General features: G+C 42.4%; 1 protein-coding gene across 2 annotated transcripts in view; it reads left to right on the top strand.

Annotated features, from left to right (window-relative positions):
• EEF2K (eukaryotic elongation factor 2 kinase) overlaps window positions 1–12447 on the top strand; it is a 59015-nt gene extending 46568 nt beyond the window's left edge. For both annotated transcript variants that reach the window (XM_069983786.1, XM_069983787.1), the window contains 6 exons: window positions 131–187; window positions 5509–5643; window positions 5885–6073; window positions 6192–6316; window positions 6422–6600; window positions 8067–12447. In XM_069983786.1, coding sequence (XP_069839887.1) covers window positions 131–187; window positions 5509–5643; window positions 5885–6073; window positions 6192–6316; window positions 6422–6600; window positions 8067–8176 — 795 coding nt within the window. In that variant the 3' untranslated portion in view covers window positions 8177–12447. The remainder of the gene's footprint in view (window positions 1–130; window positions 188–5508; window positions 5644–5884; window positions 6074–6191; window positions 6317–6421; window positions 6601–8066) is intronic.
• The last annotated feature ends 2592 nt before the right edge of the window (window positions 12448–15039 follow it).

Raw genomic sequence — 15039 nt, 5'->3', positions numbered from 1 at the left:
TAAACTTATACTTCCAGTCCTGGAATAAAGGGTATAGCTGCGTGGCAGGAAGTGAGTGAACACGATTTCCCAAATTTTTTGGGGAATTTTCTATATATGAAGATTTTTTTAATGTTTTTTTTTTCCACAGGGACATGGAAACCGGAGGCTGAGGTTTGAGTCGGAGTCTGAGGACAGCTTTGGGAAGGTACGTGGTCAAAACATTCATATTTACTTCTTTCTTTCTTCTTTCATTCATCCTGTCCTCATTTCACTGAGAAAACAGCAGTACTGGTTTATAAAGTCAGTGTAAGACTTTGTCTAGTTCTGTAGCTTATTTACTTCGGTAGATCATAGTCCATGCCATAGTAATGGAAATGATGCCCAGTTCTAGGTTTTGTTGAATGCCAAATCACTGTTGCCTATGGGTCACACACTTTGCAATACCCAATGCAAATCTATGAATCTTGGTGAAACTTACTATGTTCACAACACATTTCTGGTCTCTGCCTTGTGTGTATGCTGGGAAAACATGTCCATAGGGCTCCAGTAGCCTGTCACATGTCAAATGAGTATCCTTCTGCTCTCCACCTGGCCAGTATACATAGGATACAGCAGTAGGAATCAGTCCAAGGCTTGTATTTAATGTATACATCAGGAGCGCATATGTCATGTGAACATTTATGCAAGACAACAAAGGGTTATCCAGAATTGGATAAACATGGCTGCTTTCTTCCAAAAACAGTGCCACCCTTGTCCTCAGGTTGTGTTTGGTATTACAGCTCAGTCAGGGGCATAGTAAGAAAGTGTACAGGGTCCTATGAATTCTGTACGCACCCCTCCTCCCCATACTCACATTGTCCCGCAGTGTTCCGTACCCCCAGATCCCTGGCACACAAGCGACATCACTGGTCATGTGTCGAGTCATGTGTGTATGTGAATCAGATTGTGGGGCTATTGTGGCTGGAGGTGCAATGCTTACACTGGCCACAAGAGAGACTGGCAAGGCAGGGAGCCAGTGGTGGCGGATGTGAGTGATGTGAGCCATAGATACCATGGAGGCAGACTACTCTACGCTGGGGGCTCTGCTGCATAGGCCCTATAGCAGTTTCATGGTCTGCCTCTGTGGTAGCTACGCCACAGAGCTCTGTTCCATTCACTAATGGAGCGGAGCTGCAATACTACACACAACCTGAGGACAAGGGTGGTGCTGTTTTTGGAAGAAAGCAGCCATGTTTTTCCAACCCTGGATAGCACCTACTTAAGTACTGTATTTTCTGTAATTAAAATTGTATTGTGACCTATAGTTTCTTAAGTACATAACACTGGGTCTAATACAAATGTCAGCACACATTGTTCGACACTCTAAGGCCTTGTGGACAGGGCAGATACATGTTTGTTGAAGGATGTACAGCAGCATAGTGGGCCCTTCTGTGTCCTGATAGAATATACTATGCATGGACTGTGCCGCTATTGATGTTGATGATTTTCTCCCCTAGAAGCAATGCTTTTCATGAACAATGGGATACTGTAACCCCTTATATAACTAGTACAGCTGTACTTCTATGTGATGTCAGATTTTCTTTGTTCTTTAACCCATCACATCATCTGTTCATTTCTAATTTTTCTCCAACTAGAGCAAATGTCTTTTAAGTAAAGCCAATGCGAACCTAAAAAACAGCCCCCGGAGTAAACTGGTGATTTTGCATGACTTAATGCCAGAGATTCCAGCGAATGCTTATATTACTGTTTACTGCTGAGATAACACATTGCACGTATTTGGATGGTCCTTCAACATGTGTTTCAGAATCATGCCGTGCATATGGCTAACTGTACAGCTATATGTCCTCTATATAACAATGCAGTGTAGTTTGATGTACTACTAATCCTTGACGTTACATTATGTCTTATAAACCATTCCTATTGACAGCTGCTTTAAACTCTTAAAGTGTCACTGTCGTGAATTTTTTTTTTGCAGAAATCAATAGTCCAGGCGATTTTAAGAAACTTTGTAATTGGGTTTATTATCCGAAAAATGCATTTTTATCATGAAAAAGCAGTTTGAAGCTCTCCCCCCGTCTTCATTGTTCTCCTATGGAGAGAGCTAAAGAAAAGACCAAAACAGGACAACAAAGAGTTAATCTACAAATCCCTCACCCGTTATCTGTTCTGACCATCACCAGTGACCTGTCTGAGCTCAGATTACAGCTGTCACCCAGCTCCGTGCCTGTAATCCACTGTTATCTGCTTTCTGCTGCCGGCTAACTCCCTCCTTCCTCCTCCCCCCTCCCCTCTCCCTAGAACAGACAGGGTACGTCTCCTGCAACAAGTCACAATTTTCAGATTTTTCAGAGTGGATGAAAAAGAGGAAGGAGGGGGGGACCTGGGAAAAGGCTTTTTACATGCAGATAATGGCAGATTTGGCTAATAAACCCAATTACAAAGTTTCTTAAAATCGCCTGGACTATTGATTTCTGCAAAAAAAAAAAATACGACAGTGACTCTTTAAGGCATCTGAGCTCAAATACCTCAGTACTCCCTGCTTGTTCAGAGCTAATTTTAGTGATAAGTAACGAACCATGATCGGATATAGGAAGCATTGCATTATGGGATCTCTGCTAAGCTGCTAGTGATGCATCTGTCCATTAGCTGTTAGTTTTTAAATTGTCCCACAGAATTGTGAATGTAGCTATGCTATAATCCATCTTACATAGAATCATCTATGGGCTGATAGTAACACACTTTAACTTGCTTTTTAAGCAGTGTTCACATAAACATCATGACATATTAAAAAATCACTACAGGCAGGGGGTGGGGTGGGGTGGGGGGAATGAAAAAGCTAAAATGCTTAATGCTCCCCGAGCCCGCGCTGTGCTGCATAACGGAGCTCCCGGAGCTATGTTACATAGAGAAAGCCACTGATCAATAGCTTTAGTGATTACAGCTCTATAAATTGTATAGTTAGGCGCCATGGCCGTAGGATTGCCAGTTGGGTGTCACCACTAGAGATGAGCGAACCTGAGTTTGCGGCATGCGGTTACCGGTGGCTGAAGAAGTTGGATGCAGCCCTAGGGAGTCCATGAAAAGATGGATACAGCCTTTGGCCTATGGCTGTATCCATGTTTTGCAGGCAGCCTTAGAGCTGCATCCAACTATTTCAGGAACCGTTAATCACATGCCGCACACTCAGGTTCGCCCATCTCTAGTGGGGGACACCCAACTGGCAATCCTACGGCCATGGCGCCCCCACTATACAATGTATAGAGCCAGAATGGTAATCAAATAAAGAGAGATTCGATGTAATTTCTTTCAGCGGACGTCGGAATTAGCCCACCCATAGAATGGTGTCTATGGCATGGGCGGATATGCGCGTCGCTGTGAGTGGGTACAAGCGGAACTTATCAGCGCGGATTCCGTAGTGTGAACCCACCCTCATAATGTGACTAATGCATGGTGTGTCATAGTTGTCCTATGTCTACAGCATGTTGGAGGTAGTCATCCAAATACTGTGCTTCTCTTGTTTTTCACCAATGCCATATACAGATTTGATGCTGTCAGGTCGGGTTACACTGTGTGTGTGTGTGAATTGTGGCATGCATGAGGTCCTGTGATGTAGGACCTGATCTGCTGTATCATACCCAGTCTGCATATAACACAGTACATGATGAATACTGGATTAGCTTTTTGATGGTATTTTCGAATGTCTCCTTTGATGACAGTGCCGTGTATAGCTGTGCATGAGTAACGTGTCCTTTCATCTTTGTAAAAGCCAGCAAAGCTTTACAACGTACCAGCCGCCACTTTGTGTCTTTGAAATGTTTTCTATGAAATGACATGTATTGAGTTACTTAGAATAAGGATGATAGCTCGGGGAGAGCTAGTGTATAAAAGGCTCCTCTGTGCTGGGTAGGAATGATTGAAGTTACAAAAGTTTGCGGCTTTTCTGTTCCTCATGTACCTACTCTGTCCCTATGACAACACCTCTTGTTTGTTCAGAATATATATATATAATATAGAGGTAAAACAAGCGGTATCTGTACCACACAGGTAGACTCAATTGCGATACCTCTCTAGAAAAATGGGAACAGGAGCCTCTGTATGTTTTGTATAGTAGTATTCTATAGTTGAGGCATAGTGATGTGATATCTTTAGGCCCGCAGTCAGGCTTGGGAATGCCGCCATATGCATAATCTATGGGGGGGATTTATCAAACTGGTGTGAAGTGAAACTGGCTCAGTTGCCCCTAGAAACCAATCAGATTCCACCTTTCATTTTCCAAAGAGTCTGTGAGGAATGAAAAGTGGAATCTGATTGGTTGCTAGGGGCAACTAAGCCAGTTTCACTTTACACCAGTTTGATAAGTCTCCCCCTATGTGTGTAAATCTGGCCTTAGTGTGTTTGCCTATTTAAAGGGGTAGTCCACCCCAAATTTTTTTCTTTCAAATCAACTGCTGCCATGAAGTGCCAGAGATTTGTAATTTACTTCTATTAAAAAATCTCAAGCCTTCCAGTACTTATCAGCTGCTGTATGCCCAACAGGAAGTTGTATTATTTCCAGTCTAGAGAGCAGGAGAGATTTTCTATGGGGATTTGCTACTGCTCTGGACAGTTCCTGACATGGACAGAGGTGGCAGCAGAGAGCACTGTGTCAGACTGGAAAGAAAACACCACTTCCTGCTGGACACACAGCAGCTGATAAGTACTAGAAGACTTAAGATTTTTTAATAGAAGTGAATTACAAATCTCTGGCACTTTATGGCACCAGTTGATTTGAAAGAAATTTTTTTTTGGTGGACTACCCCTTTAAGGGTTTTTCTAGGCTTAGAGAACTTTCTTACAGAAACAGCACGACTGTCTCCTGTTTGCGTGTGGTATTGCAGCTCAGTTCCATTGAAGTAAATGAAGCCTATTTTTAATACCACACACAACCAGGAGACAGGTGTGGTGCTGTTTTTGCAAGAAAGTAGCTGTGTTTTTTTTTTCTTATTCTGGATAACTCTTTTAAGACAGTAATGATGCATTGAATGTACTGACATCTACAGGCTGTTAGGAGGTATTGCAGTCTACAAGATCATATATGATTTTAATACTTTGACTAAATGTAATTGTTCTTTCTTAAAAGGGTTATCCAGCGCTATAAAAACATGGCCACTTTTGCCCCACTCTTGTCTCCAGTTCAGGTGTGGTTTGCAATTAAGCTCCATTTACTTCAATGGAACTGAGTTTCAAACCCCACCCAATCTGCAGACAAGAGTGGGGGGAAGTGGCCATGTTTTTGTAGCACTGGATAACCCCTTTAAGTTACAAATACACTTCAGTCATATCTTTACCTTTTACTCTTTAACCATCCTCCTTGTAGTGTTTTTCTCATTTTCTGTTTTTGAATCACACAGTCACAGAGAAAGTCCATAGTGAAATGAAACAGATGGGCCCATAAACCAGCTTATGATGCTACTGTTTATTTATATCTGCACAGAACTCTTCTTTTCCCTTCACATTTAAAGTGCAGTCTTGTGTTTGATGGTTTAGGTGTCTGTGGAGAAGTGGAACCAGTTCCATGCATCCCGTGTGCATATTCACCGATCCTCCTGTGTTGCATCAGAAGTGCAAAGACTTAATGATCTCGCTCTAGAAAAGAAAATTGGGAAATCCATCCTCGGCAAGGTAAAATTTTATATTTTTGTGTTGTGTCTTATGTACAGCCATGTGGACTAGTAGGGTATAAAGATGGTATAAAGGCATGCTCTACATGTGTTAGGCAGTAGACTACTCTGTAAGGGCAGCTCCCTCTCTTGCAAATGTTGAAGCCAAAAGCCCATGTTGTAGCCCCTGCCAATCACTGATGCTTAGAATACATTTAGACATAGCATAGTAGTAACATTATGTTTGCTTTACTGCATCACAGGTTCACTTGGCTATGGTGCGCTATCACGAGGCAGGGCGCTTTTGTGAGAAGGATCAGGACTGGGACCAGGAATCGGCCATATACCACCTGGAGCATGCTTCTCATTGTGGAGAACTGGAGGCCATTATTGGCCTTGGGCTGATGTGTTCTCAGCTGCCGCATCATATCCTGACTGAAGTATCTGTGGAGGTAAAGTTCTGGCATGTACACAATAAAGTTAGAATATGGATAAGTCTTGGTAGTGGGTAGCTATAGGCAGTACTGTCGTGAGTAATACATGTTGACTGCTTATTTCATTTATCAAAAGGACACAGAGGAGAACAGAATTAAAGGATTCAACTATTTACTGATGGCCGCAGAAGCCGGTGACCGCCCCTCCATGATGCACATTGCTCGGGCTTATGACACTGGCATCAATCTTGGATCAGACAGGTAAATAATAAGAACTGGATATGATCTATTATCTATAGACATTTACCTATGATTTTTCCCCAGGTTTTATAATAGAATTTATTGTCTTTTTTTATTGTTTTGCAGGTTGCAGGACTGGCAGGAGGCTCTGTACTGGTACAATTCTGCTCTAAACATGACGGATTACGATGAGGGAGGGGAATACGATGGCACCCAAGATGAGCCCAAATATCTGCTGCTAGCTAGAGAAGCCGAGATGCTGCTTACTGGTGGACACAACCTGGAGAAGGACCCGCAACGATCTGGTAACATGTTAATTAAAAAAGATTTTCCTGATGATTTTATCTAGGCCCTTGTTTTATTTTTGCTCAGGCCTTTATAGAGAGATTTATCAAACATGGTGTTAAGTGACACTGGCTCAGTTGCCCCTAGCAACCAATCAGATTCTACCTTTCATTTTCCACAGATTCTTTGAAAAATAAAAGGTGGAATCTGATTGGTTGCTACGGGCAACTGAGCCAGTGTCACTTTACACCATGTTTGATAAATCTCCCCCTTAGGGCCAGTTCACACTGAGCAAGATCGTCGGAATCCCGCCATGCTCAGTGTGCTGCTGTAAGTGAATGGAGAGGGCACGCGCTCGTCCGCTGCCGCCGCTCTCCGCTCAAGGAACTAACATGTTAGTTCTTTAAGCGGAGAGGAGAGGGACGGGATGAGCGCGTGCCCTCTCCATTCACTTATAGCAGCACACTGAGCATGGCGGGATTTCGAGATTTCCGCTGCGGAATTCCGACGATCTTGCTCAGTGTGAACTGGCCCTCAAAATAACCTGTAGCTCAGCAAATCCATGGTAACAGCGGTGTCTCACCTCACCCACTGGAAGAGGGGGTATATCCATGGGCTGACCCCAACCCAAAACGGGAGTGCTAGCCGTCCTGTATTGCCTTCTATTTAACCACTTGCTGTAAACCGTATACATATATATATAATATACATTGCCAGTAAGAAGCACATACAGTATGGCATTGGATGGACCCACTGTAATTAACTTAATTAAAATAAATGTATATATTTTTTCTTTATATCGCAAAATCGACAGCAGTATGGGGCCACGTAGGCCTCTTGGCTGCCACTAACACTTGTATTGGAAGCTGCAGGGCTGTCTACTTCCGGCAGTTCCCGATCCCCTACTTTGCTCAAGAGCCGCCGCACATCACTATACAGACCAGGGTCCCATTTCCTCTGTGTATACCCATATACAGTACTGGAATCCCCTTTAACCCCTTAGATGTCACATTCAGTACTGACCATGAAAATTAAGCAGTCTGACGGCAGGAGGAGGCTCTTACTGTCTCTCTTTCAGTGCCTGCTCCCTCTGCCCTGTTGCACATAGGTACATTGGTCAGTGTCATAGACTTTAAATAGAGTGTCAGGGGAGATCTTTGACCACTACACCATTCACCTAGCATTTATCACTTACTGTATGCATTCCATAGGTGATAATTACCACAACCTGGAATATCCACTTTCCAAGGCCATGTTTATAGGAAGTGTCGGTGAACACCCCAGTATGGATATTTTAATGCAGACAAACCCATAACAGTAAATCAGTCGGGTAAAAATCCATCCTGATGTTTTCTTGTTGGCTCTATGGGAAATACTCATCTTCTATAGATATCCTATGCCAGGCGTAGTTATAGCAATCTGATTATTCCTACCCCCATCCTCCTGTTCCAGTTCTTGTAGCGTCATTGTTCTCTCTTCTTCCTAGGGGACCTATACACAGAAGCGGCAGAAGCAGCCATGGAGGCCATGAAAGGACGGCTTGCAAATCAGTACTATCAGAAGGCTGAGGAGGCCTGGGCCCTCATGGAGGAATGAATTTCACTGTAAAGCAGTGGACATGGCAGCTGAAAATACTCCTCAAATACAGATTCTATTTTATATTTGTTACAAAATTATTTTGTTGTCTCTGGACCCTCCTAATACTTGTTTACACTGAGGAAAAAAAAAAAGTTTAAAATTTTAAAAGTATAAAAAAACTTTTGAACTTTTGTTAGATGTTGTATGATGAGTAAGAATGTCCACAGATCTAGCAGTAACCCTGTGTGATCCTGTGTATGCTTTATGTACCAGCGGGTCAGTACCCAGGTTCTTTGCTGCATTTAGGAATATAAGCAGACCTCTCACACCTGCGTGTAAGTCAGGCCCTGGGCACACCGAGGCTCTGATCCATCTCTCAGGAAGGAAGTACCAGCTGCCATATTGCTTTCCATTTATTGGATTTAAGGTACTCATGTCTGAAGAAGATAACGTTATAGCAAATGAGAAGTTCCACCAAGGGGGTGTGGGGAAATAATAACCTAACCCCAGTCAGTGATTGGGGCGGTGTCCCATCTCAGTCACTGATTGGCTGAGCAGGCAGTCACCTGGTATGGTCATTGCAGCTGCAGGGCACATGCGGCTGTCAATGAGACCTGGGAGTGGCGCTACAGGGCATGAGGACGGGTGAGTTTAGGTTATTATTTTCCCGCACCCCCCTGGCTTCCTGACTTTTTTGAATTTGGTGGGACTTCTCCTTTAAGGTGATTTTGGCAAATCCTTTATTGTGTATGCCTTTTTATTCTTTAGGCAACTTGACTATGAGAATCTGTACCTTCAGACCCCATACCTGTATTGATTGAGACAAAATCATAGCAAGGGGTTCAACTGTTTATATAGCAATTTTCTCTTCTATACTGTAGCCTGACCTTAAAGGGGTTTTCCACTTTAGACAACTCTTTTGTTAGAAAGATCCCTTGAAGGTAAGCTAGGTGTTATGTTGTTTGCTATTAGCTGTAATCTTCAAGGAACAATTAGGGGTTACACATTAGGGGTTTGAACCTAGTGATTTTGGCAGGACCTGCCGATCATTTAATGTCTATCGAAACCTCTCAACTAGAGTTGAGCGGAGAGGCTGAACTGGTTCGGCAACGTTCTCCAAACCTAAACATTCGGCATTTGACTCTCCATGGAACCTGAACAGTTCGGCCTCTTTGCTTAACACTGCTCTCTACCCATCCTGACAGCATGTGTTGGGGGGTGACAACAGTCAAGCATGTTGGCTTTCATGCACAGTCAGCAGAACCCAGCATGTATATGTGTCTAAAAATGTATGAACAGTTTCCCTGCAGCGCCACCACAGGAAAAATGGTGCATTACAGAGTCCCCAGGTAATGTTCATGTAATTTACTGATATGCCAGGTCCTTCAAAGACAATGACGCTCTTTGTAGTTGGTCTTTCCTCTGGCAAATAGATGCAGGTCTTGAATGAGAGACTCTTCCTAGAATAAAAATGTGTTATTTTAAATCTGCCCATATCAGAAATTCACCCATGTGCCAACATTTAACTCTTTACTACTGCCTATCACAAAGTTTATGTTAAGCTCCTTTTTTTAATATCAGTGAATGATATGGGAGCACCAGGAGTATGCTATGGCTCACACACCCATGGCATTAGCCTAAAAATGCAAAGTAATACAGACTACTATGCACAACCTTCCTGCGTGTGCCTTCATTTCATATAGGTAATGCTTTGAAGATTTCTCTTTATGACCACAATCCTCCTGGGCTAACCAGAGTGATCCTATGTGTTGTACCTACCAGGTCTCCTGATCTTTTCACATAAAGCTTATAACTTTAAAACTGACTTTACAGACTTTCTACTTACACCTTTCTTTCTGCAGAATGGAGTATATTTGGGATATTTACCTTTTTATTGGCATTTAAGATCTTGGATAAAATGTAGCGTTTCATTTTGCATTTTTGTAGTTTATTATACAAGATTTCAGGTTCATGTCGCTTTGTAAATTTCAAGTTGTTGTTTGCATTTTTCTATGATAGGGTAGGATCAGCATGCCTTTTGCTTTACTGTAGCTGCAAAGTTTTATTGCTAGAATGCACAAAGTGGGTAGATAACTGTAACAAAGCGAGAAGGGTCAGTGAAGCTGGTAGCTGGTCATAGACGGGACCGTAATTCAGTTTATGTAACCAGTGACAAGTAATTGAATGTCCCATTTGGGGCATTGTAAATGTTAGTCTGAGATAAGCTAAAAGGGCTTGTCTAGGAATAAAAAAAATATATATATGGCAGGTGCAAAAAAAAAAAAAAAGTGTTACTCACCTACCCCAATTTTACGCATCTGTAGTTCTGACACTCTTGATTCCTGCTGCTGGTTCCAGTGACATGTCATCCCTGCAGGTACTGCCCCACTCCTGTGTTCTGCCTCAGTCAGTGCGGCAGTTCTTGTGGGATGAGACATCACTGGAACCAGGATAAAAACATGACTAGTTGGTTGCATCAGAGTGACAGCTGTGCAGGGGATCGGGGGGAGAGGAGTATTTTTATTTTTTTGCACCATCTCAGTCATGTATAACAATTTTCTATCCTCAAGCCTCCATAACTGTTTAAAACTTTTCTAATGATGATAAAATAACTTTGTGTATGCATTTTAAAGACAAAGGAGGAATTTATGACTGTATTTACACAACTTGTTTGTGTATATTTGTTTTTTGTGCATATGTTGAGTTGCACAAAATTTTTGTGACTTTTGGCTTCCACGCGGCTTAAGTCACTCAATAAATTTGATACACAGATACATAGGATGTACACACAGGCAAAATATCTTGATTTACACATACAATTATAAATGACCCCCAAAGGTTGAATTCACATGTAGTTTTTTGAACACTGAATACTGAACAAAATTCTGTGTGTGAACCCAGCAAAACTTTCCCTAAGAGAACATTCTCTTTGATCATCTCTGAATCTTTGGCTGAGATCAGGCCATGCATATACAGCGTACTTTATATGATAGCTGATATGTGTATAAACAATACACACCCCAAATTCTAAATTTCAGGTCTCATTCACGTGGCTGTGACAGCTGCTTACAGCCTCTGAGTATATTGAAGCGTATAGGGCCATACTGTACATTTATATGCCTATGATTTCCAAATATATGAATTCAACCAAATATTTGTGGCATCCTTCATTGAATTCTGTGTTCTTGAGCTATTCTAAGGGTTATTCATTTTGCAACCCAGTGCTGTATAGAACACTATATGACAGAATACTATCTATTGTTGCATAGGATGATGTGGGTCAGTCATGTGCATGAGGCCTGAACGAACATAAAAAATGTAAAATATATTTTCAATATATTTTTTAAAGGGGTTCAGGGTGAAAATAATAAATAATAATAATACTCACCAGCCCTATTCCCCTGCTGCTGCTCAGATGGGCACTTTCTGGTTTGAAGATCAGTGAGGTCCCATGCACTGGTAGGGGAATAACCCCTTTTTAAAGGGGTTATCCAGCGCTACAAAAACATGGCCACTTTTTCCCCTACTGTTGTCTCCAGTTCAGGTGCGGTTTGCAATTAAGTTTCATTTACTTCAATGGAAATGAGTTTCAAAACCCCACCCAAACTGGAGACAAGAGTGGTGCAAAAGTGTCCATGTTTTTGTAGTGCTGGATAACCCCTTTAAGCTAGTCTGAGCCCTTTTAAGTAGTTGTGTGTTAATGGACAACAACCCCTTTACATTTGTTGTTTCCTATTACTATTACACCCATACTATTTCCATATACTTTCTCATTTAACATCTAAAAAGTTTGGTCATGAATAGCTGCAGCATATTCTGTATAGAACATACTGGAACCTTTTGTGAGTAGTCTCTGATCGCCTGATCTCTTCACTATTATCTGCCAAGGGGTGTGCATAACTTTATTGAACTCTTTGCTTGGAAATCCCTATGTTGAACTGAGTTTTTTTTTTTTACCAGCTAATAACTAGCTTATATTCTCTACAAATGTATGATAACAAAAAACTGCAAAAAAAACTTAAAAATGTGATGTAATGTTTACAAAAAAAATATGCAATGTATTGTTTAAGATCCTATAGGGGTTGTGTTAGTGACACCGGTGTAACATATACACTCAATACAATAATTGCTTAAAGCAGAAGCAAAAAAAAAAAAAGTGCACACTGTTGTATGAAATGAGAAGCTTGGTTGAGCGAATGTGCAAATGCCTTTTATGTGCAAAACGCATGTAGTATGGGTTTTTAATGTTCTATTTTATTTTGTCAAATAAACAGTAATCCTGTTTCTTACATCGGAGGAGTGGTCATTTTTTTATGTGTTTCTTGTACATATATATAACATATAAGAAATAATATATACTGTTCGCAATAACAGATCCTTAATTAAGGACAGTATAGTACCCCTTGATGTGAATGGACCCATTACAATCAATGGGTCTGTGCAAATGAATACAAAACTGCCATATACTGTGCCCTGAATACTCTGCCACATACTGTGTCACTAATACATAACTGCCACAAATGGTAACTTGAACACAACTTGGCCAATACTGTGCTCTGAATACAACACTGCCACATACTGTGCCCTGAATACAATACTGAATACATTACTGCCACATACTGTGCCCTGAATACAGTACTACCACATACTGTACCCTGAATACAATACTGAATACATTACTGACACATACTGTGCCCTGAATACAGTACTACCACATACTGTGCCCTGAATACAATACTGAATACATTACTGACACATACTGTGCCCTGAATACAATACTGAATACAATACTGACACATACTGTGCCCTGAATACAGTACTGCCACATACTGTGCCCTGAATACAACACTGCCACATACTGTGCCCTGAATACAATACTGAATACATTACTGCCACATACTGTGCCCTGAATACAGTACTACCACATACTGTGCCCTGAATACAATACTGAATACATTACTGCCACATACTGTGCCCTGAATACAGTACTACCACATATTGTGTCTTGAATACAACACTGCCACATACTGTGCCCTGAATACAGTACTGCCACATACTGTGCCCTGAATACAATACTGAATACAACACTGCCACATTCGGTGTCCTGAATACAGTACTGCCAGATACTGTTTCCTTAGTACAGTACTGCCACATACTGTGTCCTTACTACAATACTGTCACATACTGTGTGCTGAATACAGAACTGCCACATTCGGTGTCCTGAATACAGTACTGCCAGATACTGTTTCTTTAGTAATAATAATATTTAATAATATTTATTTGTATAGCACCAACAGATTCCGCAGCGCTTATTTAAATATATAAATACATTACAGGTTATATATTAAGTTATACAATGAATAAAATAAAATACCAAATTAGTGACCTCTCAAGAGTGTACAGACTACGATGACTGGGAGTAACACGAGAGGCAACAAGTGCTTTATTTGTCAATGTTCCAGTCATTGTACATGGAATCTCTAAGTGCCTATAGGTGACTGGGCAAGCCAGTAACAAGCCATTTTCTGAGCTCAGATAACAAGGACAGTGTAACTAGCACCGAAGAAGTTATAGAGAGGATGGAGAGGGGATAGCAAAGGGAGATGAGATTACAAAATGTTATATGCACACCTGAAGAGATGGGTCTTCAGGGCACGCTTAAAACTGGGGATGTTGGAAATAAGGGTCCTATTCCACGGGCCGAGGAGGGCCCGATCAACGATGTAAACGAGCGGCGATCTGCTAGATCGCTGCTCGTTTACTGGGCCTATTCCACGGCCCGATGATCGTTGAGCGAGGGCTGCAAGGACATCGTTACCGATGTCCTTGCAGCCCTTGCAGCAGCAGTAATACATTACCTGCAGGTCTTCTCGGCGCTGTCTTCATCCCAGGGTCCCGTGCGCTCTATCTTCTGAATGGCCGGTCAGCTGACAGGCCACACTCAGCCAATCACAGGCCGCGGCTGTCCCGCCTGTGATTGGCTGAGCGCTCCGTCAGCTGACCGGCCATTCAGAAGATAGAGTGCGCGGGACCCGGGGATGAAGACAGCGCGGAGAAGCCTGGACAGGTAATGTATGATGATGATGCTGCTGCTGCTGTCAAATCGTCGGTCGCCCGCTGCGCACCGCTATTCAACCGTAGCGATGCGCGGTGGGGGAACGATGATTTTAGGTCTGGCCCTAAATGAACGATCAGCCGATGACACGATCATCGGCTGATCGTTCTCTCTATTTCACCGAACGATAATCGGCCGAATTGGGCCAAATGGGGCCGATCCGGCCGATTATCGTTACTGTGGAATAGGGCCCTAAGTCTGAGGTCTTTGGGTAGGGAGTTCCAGAGAACTGGTGCAGCACGACAGAAGTCTTGGAGGCGGGAATGAGAAGTTCTGATTAAAGAAGAGGTTAATGTAAGGTCATTAGCAGAACGCAGAGCACGGGAAGGATGGTAGGTGGAGATGAGGGAGGAGATGTATGGAGGGGCGGAATTGTGGAGAGCTTTATGGGTGAGGGTGAGGAGTTTGAACTGTGTTCTATATTTAATGGGTAACCAGTGCAGTGACTGGTACAGAAGGGAGACGTCGGTATAGCAGCTGGAGAGGAAGATTAGCCTGGCTGCTGCGTTCAGGATAGACTGTAGAGGGGAAAGCTTAGAGAAAGGAAGACCGATGGTAGTAGGGAGTTACAGTAGTCATGACGGGAATAGTACAGTACTGCCACATACTGTGTCCCTAATACAATACTGTCACATACTGTGTGCTGAGTACAGAACTGCCACATATTGTGTCCTAAATACAGTACTGCCACATACTGTGCCCTGAATACAGTACTGCCACATACTGTGTCCTAAATACAGTACTGCCACATGCTGTGCCCTGAATA

This window comes from Dendropsophus ebraccatus, chromosome 9, assembly GCF_027789765.1.
Source record: "Dendropsophus ebraccatus isolate aDenEbr1 chromosome 9, aDenEbr1.pat, whole genome shotgun sequence".
Lineage (NCBI taxonomy): Eukaryota > Metazoa > Chordata > Amphibia > Anura > Hylidae > Dendropsophus > Dendropsophus ebraccatus.
Note: the sequence above shows the minus strand (reverse complement) of the source record. Positions and strands in the feature narration are given on the sequence as shown.